This window comes from Amia ocellicauda, chromosome 10 (assembly GCF_036373705.1).
Source record: "Amia ocellicauda isolate fAmiCal2 chromosome 10, fAmiCal2.hap1, whole genome shotgun sequence".
Lineage (NCBI taxonomy): Eukaryota > Metazoa > Chordata > Actinopteri > Amiiformes > Amiidae > Amia > Amia ocellicauda.
This window is the reverse complement of record NC_089859.1, coordinates 15,889,582-15,915,457: the sequence shown is the minus strand read 5'-3', so window position 1 is coordinate 15,915,457 and position 25,876 is coordinate 15,889,582. Positions and strand designations below refer to the sequence as shown.

The window sequence follows — 25,876 nt, the reverse complement described above, 5'->3', positions numbered from 1 at the left end:
AGAGAGAGAGAGGTGCCATGAAGTGCATGCACTCTGAACCCTGTGGCTCTCAAGGACCAGGAAGGAGGCTCCATGTCTGGAGGAAATAACTCCTCAGGCGCAGCACTCCAGGGAGGCGGGAGAGAGGCATTCGTAGCTACTGGTTGGCAGTTTGTGGTCTTTTATTCATATTTTTGTATTGTTTTATGTACTTGCTTTATTTGTTTACTTGTTTATTCCAGGTGTTTTGTGCGATTGATTGATGGACTTGTACTCACTGACATCGATGAAGGCTACGTCGTTGCCGCTATGGGCGCTCTTTAGCTTGTTGGTCATCACCCGCAGCGACATGATCTGCTGCCGAATCACAGAGTCCGGCTTGGTGATGTCCACCTCCACGTCAGGGTTGGCCCCCTGGTTGGCCAGTCCGTTTCCCATAACCACTGACTCATACCTGCAACCGGGGGGAGAGGAAGAGAGAGACTTAGGCACAGGCAGGGAAATTACCATGACATGCACATAGTCAACCCAACGATGCACAATTTGTTTTCATGTATTTGTGTGTGGCTGGTTGAGGACACAGAGCTTTCCGTCTGCTGTAGTAGAGCTAGTGGGCACACAGAGGCAGTATTGTCTATTCTTCCTCTCTCTCTCACACAGATTTATTTTATAAACAGTCTCTCCTCTCCTCACCTGCTCTTTGCTGTACCATTCCAGCACTCGTCCCCAGTGGTTATCCGCTCTCCTGTGCACACGCTCTCCGGCAGCGTCGACCAGAACTTCTTTGCGTGTTTAAGCTTCTTCTTCACATCAGTCACCTGGAGGCAGGCAAAGGAGTCCATCATTTCAGAGCATAAAAGTGTGCGAGTTTTAAATCGCATTAATAAAAATCAAGGGTGTAACTTAAAACCAAAACCAAGAGTTTGAGGGATCTATTGTGGGAACTGGATATATATTTATTGTATTTGCAGACACAAACTTCACAGAACACATTTGACATGGTGTTCATGAATCTGTTAGTAAGAAGGCCAGACACCAGGCAGTGAGGGTTTCAAACACATTCTCCAGTTAAAAACAAGATTAATTTTTTTTTGGTATGACTCAGGAAGTGGGCTGGGAGCGCTGTGTCTTACCAGTCTGTCCAGACTTGTGCCGGCCGCAGTGGTTGGCCTGGCGTCAGGGCTGTAGGGCCGGAACCGGCCAGCGAACGCTCCTTCTCTCACTGTCCTTCTGGAGCGGAAGCCTGGGGAGGGCTTGGGCTGCCCACATCCCTGGAACACCTGGGAGGGAGGGAGAGGCACACAGTGGTCACTTGCACAGTCACCCTGAACGTCCGGTGACAGCACACACAGCAGTTGCCCCTTCTGTAAATTACATCACTGGATGAACCCCCTGCGATCCCTAGCAGAAGTGCTTTCTGAACACACACTGTTGATGTGGTTCAAGTTCATGTACGAGCAATGAAATCCACTTCCCTCCTTCTGAAACAAGTGAAACAATAAATAGAAAAATACATTGAGTATTTAAGAGTAACTGCATTTGAACTGAACTGTTTGAACTAAAACACACACACACACACACACACACACACACACACACACACAGTCCCCTGAACAGGACAATGACACACACACACACACACACACTGAAGTGCTCCCATTGTCTATCTTACAGGCTGAGCCACAATGCTGTGTACTTAAGACACAAACACACGTGTCCCCCCAATGCTTGACGCACCTTCTGTGAGACCTGCATGCTGTTCTCCTGCATGTTCATGATGGCTTCGGAGATCTTGACGTCGATGGGGTCCATGACCGACTCAAAGTTAAAAGGCCCTTCAAGACGCTCAGCCAGATTCAGCATGGCATCTGTGTGGAGAGAGAGAGAGAGAGAGATGTAAAATATGTAAATATCAATTCATCAATTTGTAAATTCACATTTGTTAAAAACCAAAGCTCTCCGCCTCACTACCTTACTGACACAATTAGTTGATAATCTCTAAAGAGTACTCAAAGGCAAGGGCATTGTAATGCAGCCAATATGCCACAAGAGGGAGCCAGTCTAATTAAAATGGGGCAGCTGTAGCAGAGGCTGTGCTATGACCTGTGTAAACTACAGCGATTAAAAACAGTTATGAGCCAACTCTATTAAACATCATAAAGGCGTTGTTCAGAAAACTACTCAAACACAGAATGTGCACTCCTGCATTCATCTTTAAGCATTAGCATATCCACTTCAATTTAAATGCTTCCCTTTATTGCAAGCGATTTCACCAAACTCACTCTCCTTCCTTTCTGCCCTGGGCTTAATGTTTCAAGATACTGATCTGCAGCAGCATTAGATCTGTCTGCTTAACAGGGAGAAAAAGTTTCTATATAGTACTATTCATTACAGTGCTTTTTTTTATAATGTATATTCCAATACCAAAGCTGAATTTTATTAGCACAATACTTTTTATACTGCACTGCCTGAGTGAGACTAATTGTACTGAAAAGCTGCCATTACCTTTAGGAGCAGTGCATTTGGTACAGTGATTTATTTCATTTTCGTTTTTTGTAAGTGTGTAAATGCACAAAAAAAAAAAAAAACAATAAAAAAAAAAAGTATATGTTGAAGTTCTGTAAATGGTATAGAAATACAAGACACCCTGCCTTCTCTGTCCATGTGTCAGTCTCTCTATCTCTGTCTGTCTGTCCATGCGTTAGTGTCTCTCTTGCTTGTGCTACAGGGATGGCTGTGCTGTGCTGTGCTGTGCTGTGCAAGGGGGGCGGCTCGTCACCGTAAGGCCCTGCTCTGAGGAATGCTGCTCTCTCCACTCAACCAGGCCTCCAGCAGGGCTGCCCATCACTGGGCCTCTCTCCATGTGAGGGGTTACCAAGGCAGGAGGTCTGATTGAGACTTTTTTGTAGTGGTAGGGGGAGGGGGGTATTCCTCCTCCCATTCTTTCAGGAAAATGTAAATCAGATCCCACACATTCCAATGAAATTCTTGTGAATGACCTGTGAGGATTTCTGCCATCATTATTCTATCACTTCAAAGATTTTCACTTTCTTTAATGAGCACTTGTAATTATATTTTTTTCATTTTAATTCCCCCCCACTCCAGTGTTCTTTTCCATGGCACTGCAGCAACCTCCCCAGCAACAGTCTTTCAAACCAACTCCCCCAGACAGAGCTCATCGCAAAGCTATGCTGGGAAGACTGAAAGTCACAAGTTACAACTATTAGTCAAATCTGACTGTTAATAGGAGCCCGTGTTTATTTCCTGTGAAATCGCTAGAGTGAATTACGACGCGCTTCGAACGCTGAAAAGGACCGAGAAAAGCAAGAGTGTTTATAGAGAGCATTGTCTCAGAGTTACTCATTAGCCTCCAAGACATTGAGCAGGGATGCGAACAGCTGAGACCGAGCAGGCTGCGCAAACAGGGAGGCCACTGCCCCGATCAACAAGGGGGAATGGCATCCAGCATTGATGGCACTTCTATTCATTAGGCTGTATTTATTCTAAACCATAATAAAGGAAGCAAAGCTACTAAACAAATCGGGGGCACGTATCCCAAGGAATAAACTAATAAACAAGTCAAATACACACTAAGAGTTTTATAAACATGCAACTGCCTCCTAAGTCATGGGGAAGCTTGGGAATCCCCAACCCCCCCCGTCCACAAGGCACTTGACCCATCCCTCACACGAACACCGCCTCCTACACACTCCCTTGCCCCCCCAACTCACCCAGGAAGTTGTTCCACTCTGTGTCCAGGTCAGCCTGGTTGGCTAGGCAGCCCTTCATGACGTTGAGGCAGTAGTTGCGGCAGGGCTTGAGAGACACCTGGCCGCTGCAGTATGGGCAGTACATCATCTTCATGGCCGCACGCACACAGCTGGGGGAGGCGTTCACCTGCAGGGGGCAGCGCCGGAACAGACAGCATCAAGATCCATCCCAGACACAGACGCACACACACACACACGCAGCATCTCATTTCCCAACACCACCTCTGGAATTCACCGGTTTTTCATCCCTATTCCCCTCCCAACATCCATCCATCGATCTACCCCCCCCACTCTCACTCTTACCCAACATCTCTCATCCCCTGCCTCCCTCTCTTCCTCCTCCCCCCCTCTCTTCTCCTCACCGTGGACACCTTGCTGACCACTTCAGGGATCATGGCGAGGCCCTGGGTGAAGGTGCGCGCGGCCACGAAGGCACGGGTGATCTGCATCTTGATCTTGCGCGGCACGTCCCCAAAGGGCCGCAGCTGCTCCGTGTGTTTGCTCACGCACTCCATGTACTCGTCCGAGAACTGGTACTGGACATTCACCAGACGAAACATGCGCTCCAGCAGGTCGGCCCAGAACTCCGCCAGCATGTCCTCCAGGCTCACCCCTCCCACAGCGTAGTAGCGCTTCAGCTCCCGGAAGAAGTGCTTGAAGAGCTCAGAGTTCTGCACGTACATCAGGCCGTAGGTGCGGATGAACATGTCGTTCAGCGAGCGCTCGGCATTGTCCAGCAGCTCCCGGAAGAACTCTGCGTGGGGGCAAGAATAGATTTCAGAAATTTCTAATCGAGATAAGAGACAGAGAAAGATACGGGCGCGGGTTGTGTGTGTGGAGGGGTTGGTGGGACAGAGGTAAAGTGAGGTAAAGAAGAAGGAGCCCACGTGTGCAGCAAAAGTTTAGAGCATAAAAGAAAAGAAGAAAACCGGACAAAAACCCCACTGGCACTAAAGCTCCCTGTATAATCAGACAAGAGAAGTCAAACTTTTGTTTTCTGCAGGAGCGCAGCACCAACCCCCTCCCCCCCCCCTCCCAACACACCAAGCAGCACTTTTGTAAAAGCCTGTGCTGAAACATTAAACTATCGAGGGAAGTGTAGCACCGGGGGGTTTTCTGCAGGAGTAGCGCGTGTCTGCTCATGTCTACAGCTCCCCGTGCGTTGTGGGGAAAGGTGGGGGCACTATACAACTTATGACACGAAAACAACCGGAGTAGAGACGCACTGTGGCCCAGCGGAGCACACACACAAAGACCCCCCCCTCTGGACTTTGTCTTCTGTGTTTCTCTTCCCTCTCTTCTTAACAAAATGCTTTCTGAGAGACTCTCTCTCGCTCACACACACACTTTTTATTCTTTTAACAGTATCCACAGTACGCTCTCCCTGCTCAGTGAAAAAGTGTCTCACCTCAGCACTCCAGAGAAGATGAGAGTGTTTCTTTCTTTCTTTCTTTACGATTATTTATGGGTACCCCAGGTTAATCGAGAGGGACAGCGGAAAAGGCTGCACATCTGTCCGGTCGTCCATCCGTCCCTCTGCAGAATTTCATTAAAACTGGATGCGAACCGCTAACCAGCGAGCCAGACTGCCCATCAATGGAATTTTTTTTGGACAAATTCCTCCCTCCCCCCCCACCCCTTTCTTTCCACGGCCTTTTCTATAGGATTACTGAATAACCCCCCCCCCCCCACCGACACACTGAAGTCCCTGTGACCTGAAAACTGCCCCTGCTGTCTATCAACTCCCTCTCACTGTCACTGCTCCCCACTCTGCAGAGGAGGAACAATACAATACTTAATCCCATGGAATGCGCCCCCCCCCTTCCTAATCCAAGGAGAATGAGAATTCCGCACACTCACTCAGAGATGGACTCACTGCCTCCCTCCTTTCTCTCTCCCTCTCTCATTCTCTTTTGCTCTTGCTCTCCCTCCAGTCTCTCTCTCTCTCATACACACACAGACCCATGCAAACAGGCCTTCATCTCCTCAACTGCGGAATTTCTATAGACTTTCTTTATTAAGGAAATTGAAAAGTCCCACACGCACTCTATTTAGTGGATTTATAGCTGATGACAAAAGCAGAGGGGGGTGGGGGGGTTGGGAGAGGCAGAGACACTATCCAATTTCACAGACTTCACCTCTGCTACCTCTACTAAATAGCCACAGATCTCAAACTTTAAAATAATTCAAATAAAATAACCAGCCCCCAAGAAAGAATACAATGAGTATCGGTGATGTCATATAAAGAAATAAAATCTAATCTGATAATCTAGTCCCTTTTGCCTGAAATCCAGTGAGGAAAGGTGGGTCGTGAGTCAGTGAACACAGCAACCCCAGGCAGACCCGTCTCACACAGCTAGAGGTCCTGGAAGTGCCAGTCTGTCTCTCCCACCAATGCTACCCAGAAACGACGCAAAATCCAAAGTGCGCACACGAACTCAAAACTTTATGCCAGCCACTGCCAACTTCTCCCAGGGTTTCAAATCAGCATAGCACCCCTGCCCCCCTCCTCCTTCTTATCAAAAAGAACTGTGTGCGCGTGGGGGGGGGTCCTAAATCCCCAGCTCACCCCCACTGTGTCACCAAGGAAACCGGAATCACTGTGGCCTTATGCATTTACCTTAGACACCCCCCTTAGAGAGAGAGAGAGAGAAAGAAAGAAGGGGGGGTGAGCTGGGGTCACACGTGACACTGCACTGGAGGGAGACGACACAAAGACCAAAGCAATGCCCCCACTCCCACCCCCCCCCCCCCGTCTGCTGGCCACAAGTTTAAAGTCACCAACAGGGATAAATAGAGAGGTGTCTGTCTGGGGCACACTAATCACTCCAGAGGAAAGCACTACTCACATTCTCACACTCTCCTGCACACCCTCTGACACACACGCACAGACACGCAGACATGAGAGCACACACGAACTCTGGCCTGGGGGTCACTCCAGAAAGGGTGAAGGCTAGACCATACACTATCAGTTTACGTTTACATCATGAAATGCAGAACTAATGTACGGTCACTCTGCCGCCCAGCCCTCTTCAAGCTATTCCCACCCATTGCTTTCTCATGTTTGTAGTTTCCCTTTGTAAATTGGTGCTAAAGGTTATTTAAAAATTATAACTGGCTCTGTAGAAAAGCTCAGAACCCGCATCCTGCTTCATGCCCAGAATGACTTATTTGGAGTCGAGACCCACAGCAGCGTCCACCAGGCAAGATGTGAGGGTTGCCATCTGATCTGATAATCTATCATTCTAGATATAATTCTCCTAACCCCTGCCTCATCGCTAAAGCTCTTCTCTCTGTGTCTGTATCAGTCTGCGCCTGTGTGTGCAAGTGTCGCTCCCGTACCAAACAGTAATCGGTATTTTGTTGACGCCAATTAAATTACAGATTTTGGCAGCGTTTGGCTACTGCCATGCGGGTGGGGGGGGGGAAGAGTAGGGGACAGAAGATTATGACCGTGCTGTTGGGCTACCCCAGCTCAAAGCCAACAACTCTGCCATAAAGGATGCGGAAATCACAGCTCCCAATGAAATAATTATCTCGAATATCAGAGTTTCCGGCTCATAAGAGGTTAAATAAAATCTCTTGCAATCTACCAGAGCAAAGCCAGCAGACTGAGACAAGAAAACTCACATGCTTGTTATCTTACTTTCATATCATGTCTATCTGACTCTGATGATCAGTGCGTCAGGGAGCTTTGTTCTGGCAGTGAAGGCACTAAAAGAGAAAGCCCAAAGAGCCTTCTATGCCATCAAAAGAAAACTATATAAAATTAAAATCCCCATTAGAATCGACAGTGTCATTCAGCCCATTGGGCTGTACGGCAGTGAGATATGGGTTCCACTCAGTGAGCAGGACTACACTAAATGGGACAAACACCCAACAGAGATCCTGCATGCAGAGTTCTGCAAAAACATCTTAGAGGTGCAGAGAAACACCCCCAATCCTGCATGCAGGGCTGAACTGGGCCGCTACCCACTGCTCAACCCCATCCAGAAGAGAGCACTGAAATTCTGGATGCATCTCCAGACAAGTCCCCCAGAGTCACTGCAACACAAGGCCCTGAGAGCCCAAGAGCCGAGCCCAAAAAAGAGCCCCCTCAGTCAGCTGGCCCTGAGGCTCACTGCCCCGAACCCCACTAACACCACCCAGCCTCAGACCAGTGCTGCTCACCAGCTGCCCATCAGAGTCAAACAACTTACTGAACAAACTAAAACCCCCTATCTGGAACATTGGGACACAGAAACTAAATCCCAAAGTAAACTGGATTGCTATCGGGACCTAAACAGAGAATACACCCTGGCAGAGTCTCTCTTCACTGTCAGATACGAAGCAGAGACGGATCCTGACCAAGTACCGGCTCAGTGACCACAGCCTGGCCAGAGAGATGGGCCAACACAGGCAGAGCCGGCTGCCCAGAGAGGAGCGGCACTGTGGTCACTGCGAGACAGGAGAGGTCGAGACAGAGATGCAATTCCTCCTGCACTGTATTAAATATGCCCAGATAAGGGAAACGTTCTTTAAAAAAAAAAAATGCCCAAAAAGGGAGGACAGCCCCCCTGGTTGCCCAATACATCGCCACCTGCCACAGTGCAGTGACAGGCGAGCACCAGCTGTAGATAAAATGTAATTACTCGTTCGTAATATATGTCCTTGTATTTCTGTTTGAAATCAAATCAAAAAGTAACCTGTAAGTAGTACATCTATTCTTTCTTTCTATGTATAAAAGATAATTTATATTTTATTAATTGTTTCTGTACTTTAATGCATCTTATTGTGATTTATAATTGTATTATTGATTTTCCATATATGTCCAATTGCTTTGACAATACAAATTTGTCATGTCAATAAAGCAGCTTGAATTGAGAGAGAGAGAGAGAGAGAGAGAGAGCTGCCTGGAGCCGACACATTCTGACACGTCACATTCCTCAACACATCTGGCCAATGACAACAACAACAATGGCCTGAGAGAGCATGAAATCCAGTCAGGGGGGTGGTGGTGGGGGCCGTGTGAGTGTCAGGCTGACCCCATATCTGTGGAGATGCACACCCCCAGGGAGCTGGAAACAAACCATGTGGTGTTTTGCACTTTTGAAAGCTCAGGAAACATGACTTGCAGGACAGAAGGTGCCGGGAGAAGGGTACAGACAGCCTGCAGATTTACAGCACGGGCAGACAGGGGTTAGGGTGCTAGGGATAATGTGCAAGGAAGCTGTATAAAGTAACAAAGGGTTTTGAATTCTATCCCATACTTTCTAGGGATTCCAATGACTATCAGCTACAGGGCCCTGTCTGTAGGGCTGTGTGTGAGTCAGTGTGTGTACATTTGTGTATCTGTCAGTCTGCCAGCATGCATGCGTGTGCTTCTGCAGGGCGCTGCACTCACGGTCGAAGTGGCGGTGACGCTGTGTGAAGGTGCTCTGCAGGCTGGAGCTCAGCTGGTTCACCGGGGCTTTCAGGTCAGAGCGGCTCTGCTGGCTCAGCTTCTCTTCCATCTCCACTGTGCAGCAGCTGGAGCCCTGCGGACACACCTTCAGATGGACGCCTGCGAGGGGGAGACAGACATAGACAGACAGGGTCATGATCATGCTGCAGCCCAGGTGTTGAGTGGGGACGACGACGACGGGGGGACAGGAGGGACAGGAAGAGCATGAGTGCGTGGGCCAAGCCCAATAGAATAAGTCTCAAGTTCCCAGTAAAAATCTCGCAGAACTTTCAGTTACCCTGCAGTAGGGCTGGGCGGTATACCATAAAAAAACGATATACCCGTATTCATTTACGGACCAGTTTGGACTTTTACTATAACTTCATATCAGTATTTTAAAGCTTTGAATAATTTACTATTTACTGTGTCATTGAGTAATAGCATTCAGCTACCAAAAAACTGGATCATGTTCGTGTATCTCACAACTTGCTGCGCGGCTGCTTGAGACTGCGCTGTCTGACATGAGACGCAACTGATCAAAAAACGCAGATAGTGTTGGTGTAACGCAAATTTCCACAGATATGTTAATTATTAATTGTGCATCATAGATTTACATTCAATTTTTAAAAACAATTGATGTAATTATTTAATAAAGCATTGACAAGTGTCGATCTAGAATTCTATATATTTTGACAGTGCTGTTCACAGCCTCATTGTGTAATGAAAGTTGACATTCGCCTCCGCTAACAAGGGGGCAGCAGTAGTTTTCATTCAGCTTAACACGTCCATCTTGATTTCTGCATAATCTTTTGTCTGACGGCCACAGCTCACCTCCTGCAGCAGCTTCTCAGAGCTGTGCTGACTGCGTGATTCTGTGCAGATTTCTGTAGCTGGGTCTTAGTGGCGTCACGCAGAAACACTGCAGGAACACGCATCTCTGAATCTCTGCGCAGAACTGTGCTTCTCGAACGCAACCCTTGCTCTGGAATGAATGTGCCTCAGCTAAATTTCAAAAATAAACTCCATGTGTATGGCATGTTGACATAAACAAACAAACGTGATAAATGCCCAATGAATGAAGACGAGATGGAGAGCAGTGTGGCTGAAACTTCACAGCAAAGTGACCCTAGTGAATCTGTCCCGAATAAAGGTGCGCCCTCGATAGTGTGGACATGATTTGGTTTCAAGACAACTGACACAGAACAGGAAATGTAATTCAATGTCAGTTGTGTCCTATTATTTTTGCTTTATGAACAGTATAAAATGGACATAAAAAATACTGTCATACCGTCAAAAATGTGAATAATACCGCGATATTGTATTTTGGCCATATCACCCAGGCCTACCCTGCAGTAAAAATAATAAAGAAGGAAGGAGCTACAGTGTTGGCAGGATGTTGAGAGTATCAGTTGTGAGCAGGGCCCGCATTCCCATTCCCTTCCCAGAGTCCACATTCTCCACCGGATCTTGCCCTGTGCAGCAGCTCCCTCCCAACACGGACAGACGGGAGAAAAAAAATCTCCCTCCCCATAAACTCCTCAAGTTTATACTAACACAGCTCAGGATGTGCTTACTGAGGCACGATACCCCCACCGGTCCTTGATGGCAGTGGCAGGAGGGCACTCAAGCATTAGCCACAGAGCCTGTAAGATCAGGTGCACACAATCCCAATCTGGGCAGTTACTGTGACCCAGCACACTGCCTGCCTTATACAGTATATCAAGGATGCCCACCCCTACAACTGTCCACAAATAAATAACTTCCAGTAACTTCACCCCCTCCACCACAGTGCACCCCACCCCACTCCTCTCTCCATACACAGCCCGGATGCAAGGGCCTTGCAAGTCTGAAAGGAGGGCTTTGTGTTATTTTAGCTAATGGCAGTGCCGCTCAGGAGTGGCCTCCGCGTGCTCAGTCAGGGCCCCTGTCTGAGAGAACCACCTTCTCTGCACTCTGGGACACACCTGAGGCCCCTCCTCCCATCCCTCGCAACTCCCCCAAGAAAGAAAAACAAAACCAAAAAATCCTAGCTCTGCATCCAACAGGAGCAAGCAGCTAGCCTGCCCCAGCCCCACTCTCTTCTCCTCCACACTCCCGTGAGTCCCCTAGGGCAGAGAGGAATCCGATCCCACAGCAAAGTGAACCGGATGAGGTGCAGCGAGTCAATGCCTTCAGCCACTCCATATCTGCATATGGGCTGAAGATGACGCAGACAAGCCTGAGGTGTCCTGCACCTGCTGTTGGCTTATATAAATACTGCCCCACCCACCCCGATACCCCATGAAAAACTCCCCGTCAGTAACCCCCCGAGGATACATTGTCAGTGCCCAGATACCTCAATAGTGGCACTCGTTCATGTTTGTGAAAATATTACCAAAAACTGAAAAATAATGTACATTGCAGTTTTATACTGTGTTACTACACCCTCTTAAGCATTATCTGGCAGTGTTACGCACAGCTCCTGTGCATAGAAGTTAAACTGTATTCCTGCAATGCCCACATTGTTTGAAAGTTTATTCTCTTGGAAACCAGCTAATTTCATTCTCAAACACATCCGATTTTCAATTTCTGTGTCGCCGGCCATCATTCAGTGCCTGGGGGTTAACGCACAGCCTGCTCCGATCGTATGATCACAGATCATTCAGTTTCGATCGGATCTCTTTGCAAATAAGCTTGTTTTATTCCATCAATCACAGAGAAGTTCAGACCCTGTGAACAGTTTTCCATCTTGACATTTTGAGTTCTCTAGGGGTGCGTGTTGCTTCTACCAACACCTGGATGGTCCAGTGGAATCCAAATGGAACATTTCTTTTGATCAGTAGACTGTCAGGTTCCAGAATGTCAAAATTATAAATATTTTCTGAGATTTTGTATTCATACTGAGCCCAACTATTCCCCAACCCCCATTTCAGAATGCAGAGGGGGTATAAAAAACTAATTTTTCACATCAAAGAATACTTCACATCGTTTGAAAGTGGAGAGTCTCTTGGCAAACACAGTGAAGAGTACACATGAGATTAAAGAGAAGCACATGGATTTTGGTGTTTGGTGTCCTTTTAAGGGTACCAGATGGGTCTGTCAGCTTAAGGGGTTACATTTCATAAAAAAAAAAAAAAAAAAAAAAAACTACTGGTTTACCAGTTTACCGGTATACCAGAGGTTCAAATGCCATTACTGTAGCAATCAGTACCACAGCTGAAGTTTGCCTATCCATTTTCTTTTTGTTTTACTTTTTTAAAACATGACCTTTAGATTTTCGGGATACAACATTTAAAAGGTTGGCCCCTTTCATCATGTTAAAAAAAACAAAAAAGACTGCAGCTCCACAAAGAATTCTAAAACTTTTCTTTACAGGATACTCTCTTTCTGGTTTTGTTTTGATATGCTCTGGTTCCCCGGCTTTGCTAGTTCTCTGACTCTCAATCCTAGCCCCAGTCCCTGCTCCCCCTGTGCAGCGTGTGTCATGTCATGTGGTTTCTGAATCATCTCCCTTCTGCCCCCTCCCCTCTCAGGTCTCTCTCTCTCTCTCTCTCAGACTCCAGTGGAATGCAAATGGAACATTTGTGCTCCAAAATCCCATTTCAGGTCTTCCATTTCCTCAGGCGGTTTATCCAAAATATCTTGCAACCAATCGTAAACCAAAGAGGAATGAGTTGTGCATGTACATGCGCGTGTGCACACGTGTTAAGATGAGGTAAGCGTTTGTGTTTTCTGCTGCTGCGGGCTTTCCCAAACTGGCAGCACCTGCCTTCTGCTGTGGGAATTGCTCAGTGTGTTGGTGTTTGCACAGAGATTCAAATGCAGGGGGAGCAGTCTCTCAAGTCTGCAGGACCAACTGGAGGGCTTCATACAGAAGTTAGTTAGGATGCCTAAAGCTTTAGTAAAGTCAAACAAACAAATGCATAATAATGATGTAGACATTTCCCAGAGTGACACTTTCACACAATAGTATGTGTGGTGAACACAAGCCCATCCTGATCTCACAGCTTGAAGAACCTCTTCATGTTGCTGCAGTGAGGAGAGTGGTACTTTTAGAAGAGTTGTATTATATTTGTTTATATTTATTTGTGTTTCTATTGTTCCACGAGTGCACAAGAGTGAAAGTGCAAGAGTGTGAGAGTTAATGACTGTTGGACTAAAGTAACAAGGCGACACTTACAGACACTTTCAATCCACCCACCTTCTCCCCCACGTTAACTGAAAACCCATGTGTCTATCTATATACACTCACCTAAAGGATTATTAGGAACACCTGTTCAATTTCTCATTAATGCAATTATCTAACCAACCAATCACATGGCAGTTGCTTCAATGCATTTAGGGGTATGGTCCTGGTCAAGACAATCTCCTGAACTCCAAACTGAATGTCTGAATGGGAAAGAAAGGTGATTTAAGCAATTTTGAGCGTGGCATGGTTGTTGGTGCCAGAGGGGCCGGTCTGAGTATTTCACAATCTGCTCAGTTACTGGGATTTTCACGCACAACCATTTCTAGGGTTTACAAAGAATGGTGTGAAAAGGGAAAAACATCCAGTATGCGGCAGTCCTGTGGGCGAAAATGCCTTGTTGATGCTAGAGGTCAGAGGAGAATGGGCCGACTGATTCAAGCTGATAGAAGAGCAACTTTGACTGAAATAACCACTCGTTACAACCGAGGTATGCAGCAAAGCATTTGTGAAGCCACAACACGTACAACCTTGAGGCGGATGGGCTACAACAGCAGAAGACCCCACCGGGTACCACTCATCTCCACTACAAATAGGAAAAAGAGGCTACAATTTGCACAAGCTCACCAAAATTGGACAGTTGAAGACTGGAAAAATGTTGCCTGGTCTGATGAGTCTCGATTTCTGTTGAGACATTCAGATGGTAGAGTCAGAATTTGGCGTAAACAGAATGAGAACATGGATCCATCATGCCTTGTTACCACTGTGCAGGCTGGTGGTGGTGGTGTAATGGTGTGGGGGATGTTTTCTTGGCACACTTTAGGCCCCTTAGTGCCCATTGGGCATCGTTTAAATGCCACGGCCTACCTGAGCATTGTTTCTGACCATGTCCATCCCTTTATGACCACCATGTACCCATCCTCTGATGGCTACTTCCTGCAGGATAATGCACCATGTCACAAAGGTCGAATCATTTCAAATTGGTTTCTTGAACATGACAATGAGTTCACTGTACTAAACTGGCCCCCACAGTCACCAGATCTCAACCCAATAGAGCATCTTTGGGATGTGGTGGAACGGGAGCTTCGTGCCCTGGATGTGCATCCCACAAATCTCCATCAACTGCAAGTTGCTATCCTATCAATATGGGCCAACATTTCTAAAGAATGCTTTCAGCACCTTGTTGAATCAATGCCACGTAGAATTAAGGCAGTTCTGAAGGCGAAAGGGGGTCAAACACAGTATTAGTATGGTGTTCCTAATAATCCTTTAGGTGAGTGTATATATACAGACTAATGTTATCAAGAGTTCAGAGCTAGTATGCATCAAAACTTGTACATATACATGTTTCGGGCTATGGCGAGAAATTGAGCACAAGTCTCCCTGTGGATAATGGCAGGGGGAGGCAGAGCGTCTCCCCAGAACAGCCAACTCTTGGCTGCCTAGGCTCCTTACCGCAGGGCACAGTGCAGCAAGTGAACTGGGGATGCTTCCCTGAGCAGATTGCATTCTTTACTTTGTGCACAGTTAAAGGTCTGCAATCTGTCAGATGGAAGGAGGGAATATTTAAGAAGGGACAGTAAGGGATTTGGGCAGGGATCTCTAGCTCCTCTCTAGTTGGATCCGACAGGCCCAGCACACTCTATTGACTCAGGATTGGGCAATCTGTCTCTTTCACTTTATTTTATTGCAGCCTATAATTTGATACTCATCTTAAAACAACTACAGAGATGTGGTTTTGTTTAAAATTGAATTAGTCAGGAGTGACGCAAGCATTGGGGAGTGAGGGAGAAGTGAAAATAGAAAAGAAAAAGCTATGTGTGTGTTGCTATACAAATGTCAACATTTTTGTTGCCTTAAGTCAGTGTCTGCCCCCCCCCTAAAAAATAAGAAGCTTACTCAGGAGGTTCAAGAACACCCCCTCCCCACACCCACGGCAAGAGACGGCAGACCGTCCCCAGTCTTTCTGATCAGCTGCCTGGGGCATGGGGCTGCATCATTGGTAGGTAAACTAGGTCTCAGATGGAGGTGTCAGGGCTGGCCGGTCAGTTAGTTAGTCAGTAGGCCAACTCTTGCAAGTGCTACCAGTTCCCAGAGGCTGTCAAAGTAACCATAAGGTGAAGGGTGTGTGGGGGGTATCCACAGAGGACAACTGGATTGAGAAACTCTGTCTTGTGGAGGCTTCCACACTGGGGAGGGGGAAGAGAGCGATGGCACGGTGTCTGCAGTGTCTGAACCAAGGCCAACAACACACCAACACCCCTAAACCCCACCTGTAAGTGACAGGCAGCCTCTCTGCCTCCAGCCCACAGCAACACACAACTCTGATGATTCCGAGACACAGCAGCAGGGAGACAATGAGAGACAGACCAGCGGTTAATCACACAAAACAACGACACCATGGTAAAATTAACCAATGATTACAAAAAAACAAGCAGCACCACTCACTAAATGCCACATCTGGGGAAACACGGGCAGTGTTCAGGCTGACAGCCCCAGTGCCAGGCTGAAAAGAAACCTCTCCCTCTCTTTAAAACACAGTGGAATCAGCGTAGAACAAGGCATGGATGTGTCACACAGGGGCCCTCTACAGGTGACCCTACCTGTGGATTTGTGGGACAGGACTCCAGGAGAGCGTCAAAGGTCAGCAAATGAACAGCCCTGCTCTGCTTAACCTCTGCTAATTAACGCACAGTAAACACCCGCCAGGGACTGCCCCCCTGCCCCTTACCTCCCTGCTCCCAGTAATTACCACCAGCTTTGTGCTCCAGAGTGGCTGACTAATGCGTCCCTTCCTGCCAGTTTAAATTGCTCACAACACAAGTCACTTCCTTTCTCTTCCACCCCCATATCCACCTCCTTTTACACTTGGGGGAGGAAAGGGGGAAGTGGTGGTTTTGGTGGTGGGTGCCCTTCTGGATCAAAATCAAGATTTATCACCATCCCCTGACCTCGCTCTCTCTTTTAGGAGCTGACCAGACGGCTCCAGATATAGACTGCACCACAGCATGAGCCTCACCCCCCTCTCCCTCCACCTACACGTGCGCGCACAGCACTACTGCCCTGTAGTCTTGACCTCAAGGGCAAAGGTCAACAGCCACTCCTCTGAGAAAGGTCACGGCATTTGCCCTTTTCTGTCAGGCAGCAGACCCCAAGCCCACCCTGGCCCTGGCCCAGCCCACTCCCCTCCCATCTATCAGACTCATGCTGGGATCAACCCCCTCAATCCCAGGTTCTGCCCACTGACAGGCCAGGACTGAAGACATTGCTCCCCACCCTTTCCTCGACCATTGGTACAGTCCCACACGCCCTTCCGTGATGAAGGCCCCATAGTTCAGTCCAGCCACCCATTACCCTAAGTCTTGGCCTTGGCCTGTCTCTGCCCTGGGTGGAAAGGAGGAGGAGGGGGCACTTAAAGCCCACAGGAAAAGAGCCAGCAACAAAGTGACCAGCCCCCTGCTGTGCCCATAACCTTAACCCCTTGCCCCATGTGTCTCTGTCTGTCTCTCTGTCTCTCCTCCCCTTTGTCCTTGTCCGTCCATCACAGTAACAGAGGGCTACTTAATATCACCTCTTGCTCTCGCTATGCCTCTATGCCTACTCTTCCTGTGGGTCTCTGCTGTTTATTTTTGTGCAGATCAAACTGGGGAGAGGCGGTCGACAGCAGCTCGCAGTGCTGGAGTCAATTTGCCGGGAAAACAAGGTCAACATACAAACAAGGCACAAGCGAGAGTCGCCACTGCGGCTGCCTTTTAAACGAGGAGGCAGGAAATCGGGCTACCAGTGACCAGCCGGCCCCACCACTCCCTGACTCAAACAAGAAGTTCTAGTCCATGCAGACAAGACCACCCAGCACCCCACTTCCCCCTCCCCTCACTCCGCCATTGACTGGTATATCTGGGCATAAACTGTTTATGTCCAGAGATCCCTTCTTCCAAACTGTTTACCTTAAGCCTATACAGTCTCCCACTTCCTCCTCTATCACTCAGCCCCAGAGATGAGCCCCCAATGCTCAGAATGTGAGCAGAGGCATTGGCTGGAGACTGAACACTCACAAATTGCTCTCGCACCTAAATTCCCACCAGACAGACACAAGCAGGAGAGACACACACACACACACACACACACGCACACCCTCTATAAAATCCTTCGATTGCCTGCAAACCCCGCCTGCTGCAGTATTTAAAAGCAAACCTCTAATTATGATTCATAAAGTTGAGAGCAATTTGCATTACGGTGGTGGTTTTGGGTTTTTGTGTCCCCTCGTCAGTTTTAAAATCATTAAAGGGTTCCAGAGACACGCGGTTATGAAGACCTGCATGGGGGTTATACAAGCCGAAGAGGTAGGTATGGAGCTCATTGCATGTTTGTTTCTGTGGCATCCATGTGATCTCTACAACTTTTTTTTTTTTTTTCCCTGGCTCCCTCAGGCCCAGTTTCCAGCCCTGCAGAGTAAGACTGCCTGGTGTGTATCTGGTATGCATCTGTCTGTCTGTGTGTTCTTACTGCAGTAAAAGGGAATCTCCTGGTCAGAAACACCAGGACATGGACTGATGAGGGCAGCGTGAACACGTTCAGTGTATTGCACTATTACAGACACGCAACAGGATTTGTTAGTCTATATAATTTGTTTTTATGAAATAATCACATCTGCAGTCACACAGAACCTCATTCAGACATGGCTTCCGACCGCATTCACCGTCCGCCTTACAAACCAAAGGAGGAAGAGGTGGCTGGATACATTGAGCTATTTTGATTTTATGTTTATTTTTTAACCATTTTCTTTTCTGAAAGCCACTTAAGTCAGAACTAAACTCCAACTTTTGTCCTTTTCAAAACTTGGCCCCATGAAGTGTAAAAAAAACACAGCTTTATGGTGTTCTGTGCTGCTCTCCACCCCCCTCCACCTCTCTCACTCTCTCTACTTCATTCAGACTCAGCAGGGGTTGGGGGGTGGGGGCCTGCGCTGTTTGGAGAGAAAGAGGCTGCTGGGACCCCCCTCCCTCCTCTCCCCTCCCCCTCAGGAATTTCACAGGGATTCTTTCTTCAGGCTCGCCTGGAGCTCACAGGAAGCTGACCTCAGGAATTCCTGGGTCTGACCCCAGCAGCCTTCAGCCTTCTATCAGTCCTCTCTGTCTTTCTCCTGGTGTCTCTCTCTCCCTCACCATCTAGGGCTCTCTTCCACCCTTCATCTCCTTTACAGTCTCTCCAACACCCCCCCTCCCACCAACCATTCCTCATCTCCATCTCTCTAGGTCTCTCTCACCCCACTACAGGATGCACAGAGCACCAATACAAACAAATCCATCACTGAATTGTGGTCCCACTTGTCTGTACTGGTCCACACAATTTCATGCTCTCTCTCCTCCCACCCAGTTGTTCAGTTCTGTTCCACTACCCTGCCTGGCCTGGCCTTCTGCCATATATTCACAACTGCTACACACCTTGCATCAGAGGGGGGATGACGACCGCGAGATCGTTCCCCTGAATGTTTATCGGGGGGTCAGTGAGCCAAAAAACACAAATGTCTTAAACACATAATTTACTTTGTCTGATCAAAGTGTGCAGTGCATATCCACTAAACACAGACATTGTCTCACAGTACAAGTGGAGGCCTGCAATATTTAAATCTAGAGCCCCACCTAGACTAACCAACAAACCAGCCAACCAGTGTTATCTTTCCCGCACTGCGTCCTCGGTCACGATCCCTCTCTCCCTCCCTCCCGCCCGTCCTGGCTGGCTGTGCACACCATTCGCTCAGGCTCTGATCTGCTGGCTTAGTGCTGTTACCACAGAAACAAAACAACGCACAACATCTTCCAGGTAGCAGGCCAAAAAGCCTCCTGAGCAGCCGTGCAGCGCTCACCCTGGCTGTGCGGCTGCAAGGGGTCGGCTCCTGGCACTGGTGGAACGGGGACGGGACACAGAGAACTGGGCCTGGCGAAGCTACAAATTTCCACTTGGCCTGCTGGATTCATGGGTATGCAGCCCTGCCTCACCGCCATGGAAGAGCGCTAAAAAGACCACTCCCCACAGTCTAGACTGCTCATTTTAATATGGCGGTGGCGAACTAAAGGTATGGAGTAAAACAACAGAAACATCTGTATGAAGTTATGATTGTGCAACAACACAAAGTGGAGCACGGCAGCGAGAGGGAGGGGCTGGGCTGCAGGGTCTGAGCAGTGTGAGGGAAGAGGGCAGCACCGAGGGCAGGGGAGAGGCCTTTGAATGCTATCCTATAGAGTGGCACAGGAAGCCACAGGGCCTGCTTCCCATCAGCATCCACACAATCAGGGCACACCCAGACAAACACCGCTCGCAGGCTTTCTGGATCGGAGGACACGGGCATCTATTTCTCCTGGTCCTCTCTATCTCACTCTCCTCTTAAAAACAAATTTTACTTGACACTGTGTGGGCCTTGGAAGACACTCCTCTCTGAACAGTCAAACAGCATTGGCTCCCGTGCATCTCCTCCCCATGCCCCTAAGCTCCAGTCTCTCCCCTTTATCACACAAAACCTCCCAGTCTCTCAGGTCTAACTACTAGGCCAGGAGCACAAGAGCCTCCTCTCCTCCCGTTTCAGGCAGTTGGCTCAGACCACTAGAGCACACTGCAGCCCTTCTCCCTCGGGGCGTCTGTCCCTCCCCAGGACAGGGTGGCCTCACTGTCCAGCACAGCATTTCCACAGCTTGCCAACACCTGACCACAGTGATCTCCTACGCTCTCTAGCTCCCCTCCTCTCTCTCTCCCTTCACCAATTAGTGGCTGCTGCAGCTCTGTCGGGCTGTCATCCAGATAGTTGAGGAAGTGTCAGTGTCAGCGATTAGGCCGGCGTGGGTTTCCTGGAGCGCCCAGCTCAGTTACTTAATGACCCCCCCCATCACTCCACCTCCTCCACTAGCCACCTCGCCCCAAGACACGGCCACTACTGCCGCCCGTAACGGTACTTATGCTTCCTGTCAGGATGAGGGGATGAGGGCTGGAGAAAACAGTCCACTCACCCCCTTCATCCTCCTGTCCTCCATCTATCGCTAAACCCCCCCCCCCCCTCCTTCCATCCCTGCGCACAGTGGAAGTCTCTTAACGAGGAGGAAACCCCCCCACCCAGAACTGGCACCACTGCCCCCCTCCCTCCTGACCACAGCGCTGCCCTTTCTCTGTCAACGGAAATCGCTTTTCAACACTGGCCGCCTGGGGACCCTCGCTGACACAGCGCCTCCATGCTGCAGGACTGGATACAAGGCCGAGCAGGAAGAAAATTACATAAGAAAAAAATAATAAACCGTAAATAACAAAGTGACCCGAATGGCTGTTGCCCAGTGCTCCTTGTGGCACTGCTACAATACGTGTGACTTCAAGGGTTGACTAACAGAAAGTACAAAGCCAGGGCTTGACCTCCCCGTACCTAGGCAAAGGCATAATTCAAGGAGTCATAAATCAAAAGGAAAGGAAGGGGGGGGGGATAAGTACCAAGGTGGGTGTGTTGTTGGTTTCACTTCACCTTGGAGAAGAAATGTAGAGAGATTATAGCGATTAAAGAAGTGAGCTGAGGTCAGGCTGTTTGTCATGTTAAAACAATACATATATTCTTGATGCCCCATGTTGAAGCCAAACATGTAGGCCTCAGACTTATTAAGTTGAGTACGTGCAGATGGGTATGGGGAAGGTTGATCGAGTTTCTGAGGAATAAATATAAATATACATGTCAAACCACAATACTGTCTGAAACCTTGTTTTTTTTAGTTTTCCTGATGGCTGCATTTGCCATAATCTTCCATTGTACTAGAACAAGGAACTAACTATACAATCACTATATTAGGTAATGTACCAAATTATGCTTGTAGGCTACCACCTAAAAAAACTGCTTGGCTCTGCCTGCGTGCAGAGATTTTCTTCTCTCCTGCAGCTGTATGAATAAAGTACATTGACTGCTTCGAACCCTAAACAAAAGTGAAGCCTCGTTCTTCAACAGCTACAAGCCAACTCGATCAGGGTCTGTGTGCCTCTAACTAAATGTGTGTGCGTTTACAAGTGTATAAACACAGAGACACATATAGAGTCAAAAGCCCATGTGTACTGGGTCCATGGCCGGGAATTGTAGCCCTCCCCCACCAACGTTTGCCACTCAGCCACAACCACTTGTAGCCGTTCACACACAAATAACTACGTTTCCTTAAATAAATCAAGGATTAGCTCCCTCCCAACACAGCTGTCAAAACACAACCAAAAAAGAGTTAGATTTAAAAACCAAACCACAATGATTTTTCATCCCCATTTTAACTAAAAGTGCAAAACAAATTCTCTCTCCCAGTACATTCCCTAGATTGACAATCAAGCAGCCTGTGTTTTGACAACAGTTGCTTCCGGCCTACACACAGAGTTTAAGAAATCTTACTAGCAGGACTGGGAATGCCAACCGATCGATCCATGTGAAAAAATGTGTTGTTCCCGCTAACTCGCACAACACAGATCTGAAAAGGCAGAACACTATCTCACACAGAAGATCTGGCAGACAAGACAGACACTGAGTCATAGTGTTAGTAAGCGTTATCTGTTCTTAAATAGACTTGGAAATCTGAGGCTGAGGAGTCTTTGAAGAATGTCAAGTTATTTTTTATTTTATTTTTTTAACCACAAATCAGTGGTCTCCCATGCGTCATTCCCACCCCACCCCCGTCCCCCCAGTACTTAAACTTGATTTATTGCAACATGCATGTTCAAGAGCAGGGGCCCCAGCTACATACAGGTACACACAGGAACACACGTCAACACACGTATACAGAGTGAGTGACGCAGAAGAAGCGTAAACCAGTGCAGAAACTCAAGGGGTGCACACAAGAGAAAGGGAAAAAAAAAAAAAAAATTATATATATATATATATATATACACACATACACAATTAGAGCGACAGACACAGAGATTGCTCTGCCTCCATCTCCCCGAGCGTGTTCACACCTGAAAGCAATCTCACACAAGCCACCAGGTTCCCTCTCTGTAGGGACTTTCCCCTGACTGCCTTTAAATATGAATGCAGAGTTCCTAGCATCAGCACTGAAACCCCACACAGTGTGAAGGCAGACAACTTCTTGAAAATTTGTTTTCAGCCATAGGACATTCCCTTACGGTCATTATGAACCTTTCAGGAGACTTTTTTTCCCCCTTCATGTTCAGTAATGTTGAGACCTGGTTCCACCCACCCACAGTCTTATTCCACTTCCAGGATATGCTGAGGATCCCAGGGGTCAGGGCCTCTGCCCAGCTCTGATGTCACAACTCTCAGTGCGACTCCGAGCTGTCTGGCTGAGGCAGGGAGGTCCATTAGGAGACCTTCACACAACCACAACCCTCCTCCTCTCCTGGCTGCACACAACCAGTGCGGCCGGAGCCCTGACAGGAAACGCCTCTGTCACCCAGGGCCTGGCCTGCGCCGCCGAAGGGGATTTGGAGGAGTAGCTAAAAATATAAATGACATTTCCTTTGCTACATTGAAGCTGGCATTCAGCAATGGCTTTTCCTTACCGCCACTATAATGTGATGTTACAAAAGCACCTACTGTTTTTGTTTATATATATATATATATATATATATAATGTTTGGCAAAGCAAAGACAAATTAAGTGTGTTTATGAGGGGGGTGGGTACTAGTACTGGGTTTAAAATATATAGGGGATGTCAGGACTGTGTTCTGAAGCATCTTCACTTTCAACCTTCACCCCTACACAATGTCTGACTGCACATCGCGGAGTGCCTCCACAAAAAACACACCTCAGAGCCCCAGGTTCCTTTTGTTAAATCACTAAACCTTTCAGGGTCTCTGGCCAATTAAAACGTCCGTCAACCAGGAAGATCTAGCGAGAATTCCCTGAGGAGATTCCAAAACATCTCCCTGGCTTTACTGGAATACAGGCGGGCACTGGTGGCTGGCAACAGTCCTCAGCTGATTTCTGGATAAAGATTTTATTTGCAGAGATTAAAAACGGGGAGATTAATTAATTTATATATATTTCACAGTTTGAGTGCCGATTTGCATTATTTGATGTGATGTTAAACAAAGGTGGCAACAGAATCTTGTTTCTCAGCCTGGAAACATAACCCCAAACCCCTCCCTCTCCTCCCCTCCTTTCTAACTGCTCTCCATTACATCACAGTTGCTCTTCTGTTAACTAGAGTCAGGTTAGGAACTTGACTGTGCCGTAATCAGGCTGGAGGTGAAGACAGGCAGCGATGGAAAAACTCAAGAGAAACTAGCTGGAAACAGATGCTGGGATTTCTACACCCTTCCTTTGCCCAAACAGAGGAGATTGGGGGAGGGGTCCGGGGATGGTGAGGGAGGCTGAAGGAGGAGGTATAGGGTGTGCGCGCGTCAGTGCCTAGTGTTCCCAGGTTGCATCATGAGGGTGAAATCCTGTGTGTGGGGGCCTTAAATGTACTCCGCACCCTTGCTTTTGAGTATTTGGGAAGAAAACAACAAGTCCCCAGAACATAGGGCAGGATTGGGGAGGGCTGGGGTGGACATCATGCGAGAGTGTGCGGCCAGCTCAGCCAAGACCCAGGTGGAACCAATTACAGTGCAGGAAGACGGAGGGCTGGGAGGGGTGTTTCTCTTTTTTTTTTTTTTTGTGTGTGTGCCTTTTTCAGAGGAATGGAATGACAGGCTCTGCTGGGACCACACTTGGGTGGGGGGGAGGGGGTATGGCATGGAGGGCACTAGTCAGACTAATTACACTTAGTATGATGCTAGGTAATAACGGGATAGGCAGCAGTGTGGCTGGAATGTTCTGGTTATTTATCCTGGCAGTGAAGGCCAGAGCACATTCTTGAAAAATCAACCAGCGAGCCAAAGAAAACAGAAAGCCGAAGCCTGGTGTCACAGAGGGACCTGACCCAGCTCCTTTCCCACACATCCCATCCCACAAGATAACCCCACCCCCCCTCCCCAACACCACACCCACGCAACTGCCCTTCCCTTCCAGACGCTGGGCTCCCCGCAGCACAGATGGGGACAGGAGCGATTCCCTCCGTCACAGCTCAGTCTGCTGGTGGAGCGATTCCACTATCCCCAGAGACCTGCTCCCAATTCCACTAATTCTCTCTCCCTCTAGCAGGACTCCCAGGATGTCTACACATCATTTACGTTTATGCCTAAAGTCACCAGGGTAAGCCTTGGACAAGTGAATGTTACAATAACATCTCCCCACTGTGCAGCATACAGGATCGCAGTGGCAGGCTCCACACTGCGCCTCTCAGTCATGGAGGAACACAAAGGGACTAAAAACTGCCAGTTGTGTACATATCCCTTCACATGAAATGTTCACCAGCGTAGGATTACTGGACGCGTGCGCCCTGTGTCCTCCCACACGGAGTAAGCAAAAAGATGATGAATGGCTCTTCTTCTGGATGGGGAGTGCAGCTCACAGACTCTCAGCAGAGGAGAAAAAAAATACTCTGCAGACACTGAACAAGTTGCAGCACAGACTGATTAACATCAGAAAACACTGTCGCAAAAGCATCCCTCATCCCTCAGCCTGCTGCTGCTAAGGCCTGAATGTATTAGGCCCACAGCGGGTCACAACACGATCGAAAGCAGGCAACTTTAAAAGGGGACCCGAGCCCAGAAGCACGCACTGGCATTCCTGCCCTGTAAGTACCAGGATGAGGCTGTATAGACAAACAACCGAAAAACGAATGCTGCACCTTTTAGATTCACAGACAGTAAGTTTAAACTTGTGAACTTTTAAAATGAATTAGGGAATTGAAAAACAAATGGGGGGGGAGTTTAATCAGCTTGACAGGATACTGATGGTATGCGTAATACCCCCCGCACTTGCAGGGTTAATCCCAGTCAAGGCCACCGTCTCCCTCTCCTTAACCTGCCCTCAGACACTGCAGCGGATGCCGGGATGTGAACAGGACACCTGCGACGCTCTGTGTTTTAAAACAGACGCACACAATGGGGGAGGGAGGGATGTACGAGGTGCCCACAAGGTCCTGTTCCACCCACGTTTACTGCCCCACAATGCACTGCAGGTCGACTAGCACACGTGGAATGACCAGGACAATTTGCTGTCAGCTGTTTTGTTTCTCGCAGTGCCGAGCACGGTGTTCATGTTGTGCCCTCCTTAATGCACGTGAAGGAGGCAGTGAAAAACATCTCTGGCTGCAAATGACTGGGAGCCAGAAGGGTGAGATGAAGGGTGGTTCACCTCTTCATGGAGAGGATGAACACAAACAATGCCTGAACAGCATCTGGCAAAAGCAATTCAATCTCCAGCATACAGCCAAACATCTGAATTCATAAGGCAGATGCTGCACACTTTCAAAATGTGCTGCAGCTCTTGTATAGTTGCCCAGCTAAACTGCTGCAGGTAATCTGCTCCCCCAGACACTGACCTGTAGTGGCACTGGGGAATGCATTCCTGTGCAGCGAGGCTGTTTCATTGCACCATCCCACTCCTGACACCACCCACTGCATTAATCTGAGGTGGAGGGGGTAACTTGGTAACTATTAAGGGATCTAGTTTCAGGAAAACAGCCTGAGCTT

At 48.2% G+C, this 25,876-nt stretch overlaps 1 protein-coding gene across 1 annotated transcript in view; it reads right to left on the bottom strand.

The window, feature by feature from the left end:
• The window catches only part of gpc4 (glypican 4), a 40,269-nt gene that overhangs the window by 3,551 nt on the left and 10,842 nt on the right, over positions 1 to 25,876 (bottom strand). Inside the window, exons 2-8 of the mRNA XM_066715214.1 lie at positions 9,133 to 9,291; positions 4,112 to 4,503; positions 3,711 to 3,876; positions 1,717 to 1,847; positions 1,113 to 1,259; positions 673 to 797; positions 258 to 433 (exon numbers count right to left, since the gene is read on the bottom strand). Coding sequence (XP_066571311.1) covers positions 258 to 433; positions 673 to 797; positions 1,113 to 1,259; positions 1,717 to 1,847; positions 3,711 to 3,876; positions 4,112 to 4,503; positions 9,133 to 9,291 — 1,296 coding nt within the window. The remainder of the gene's footprint in view (positions 1 to 257; positions 434 to 672; positions 798 to 1,112; positions 1,260 to 1,716; positions 1,848 to 3,710; positions 3,877 to 4,111; positions 4,504 to 9,132; positions 9,292 to 25,876) is intronic.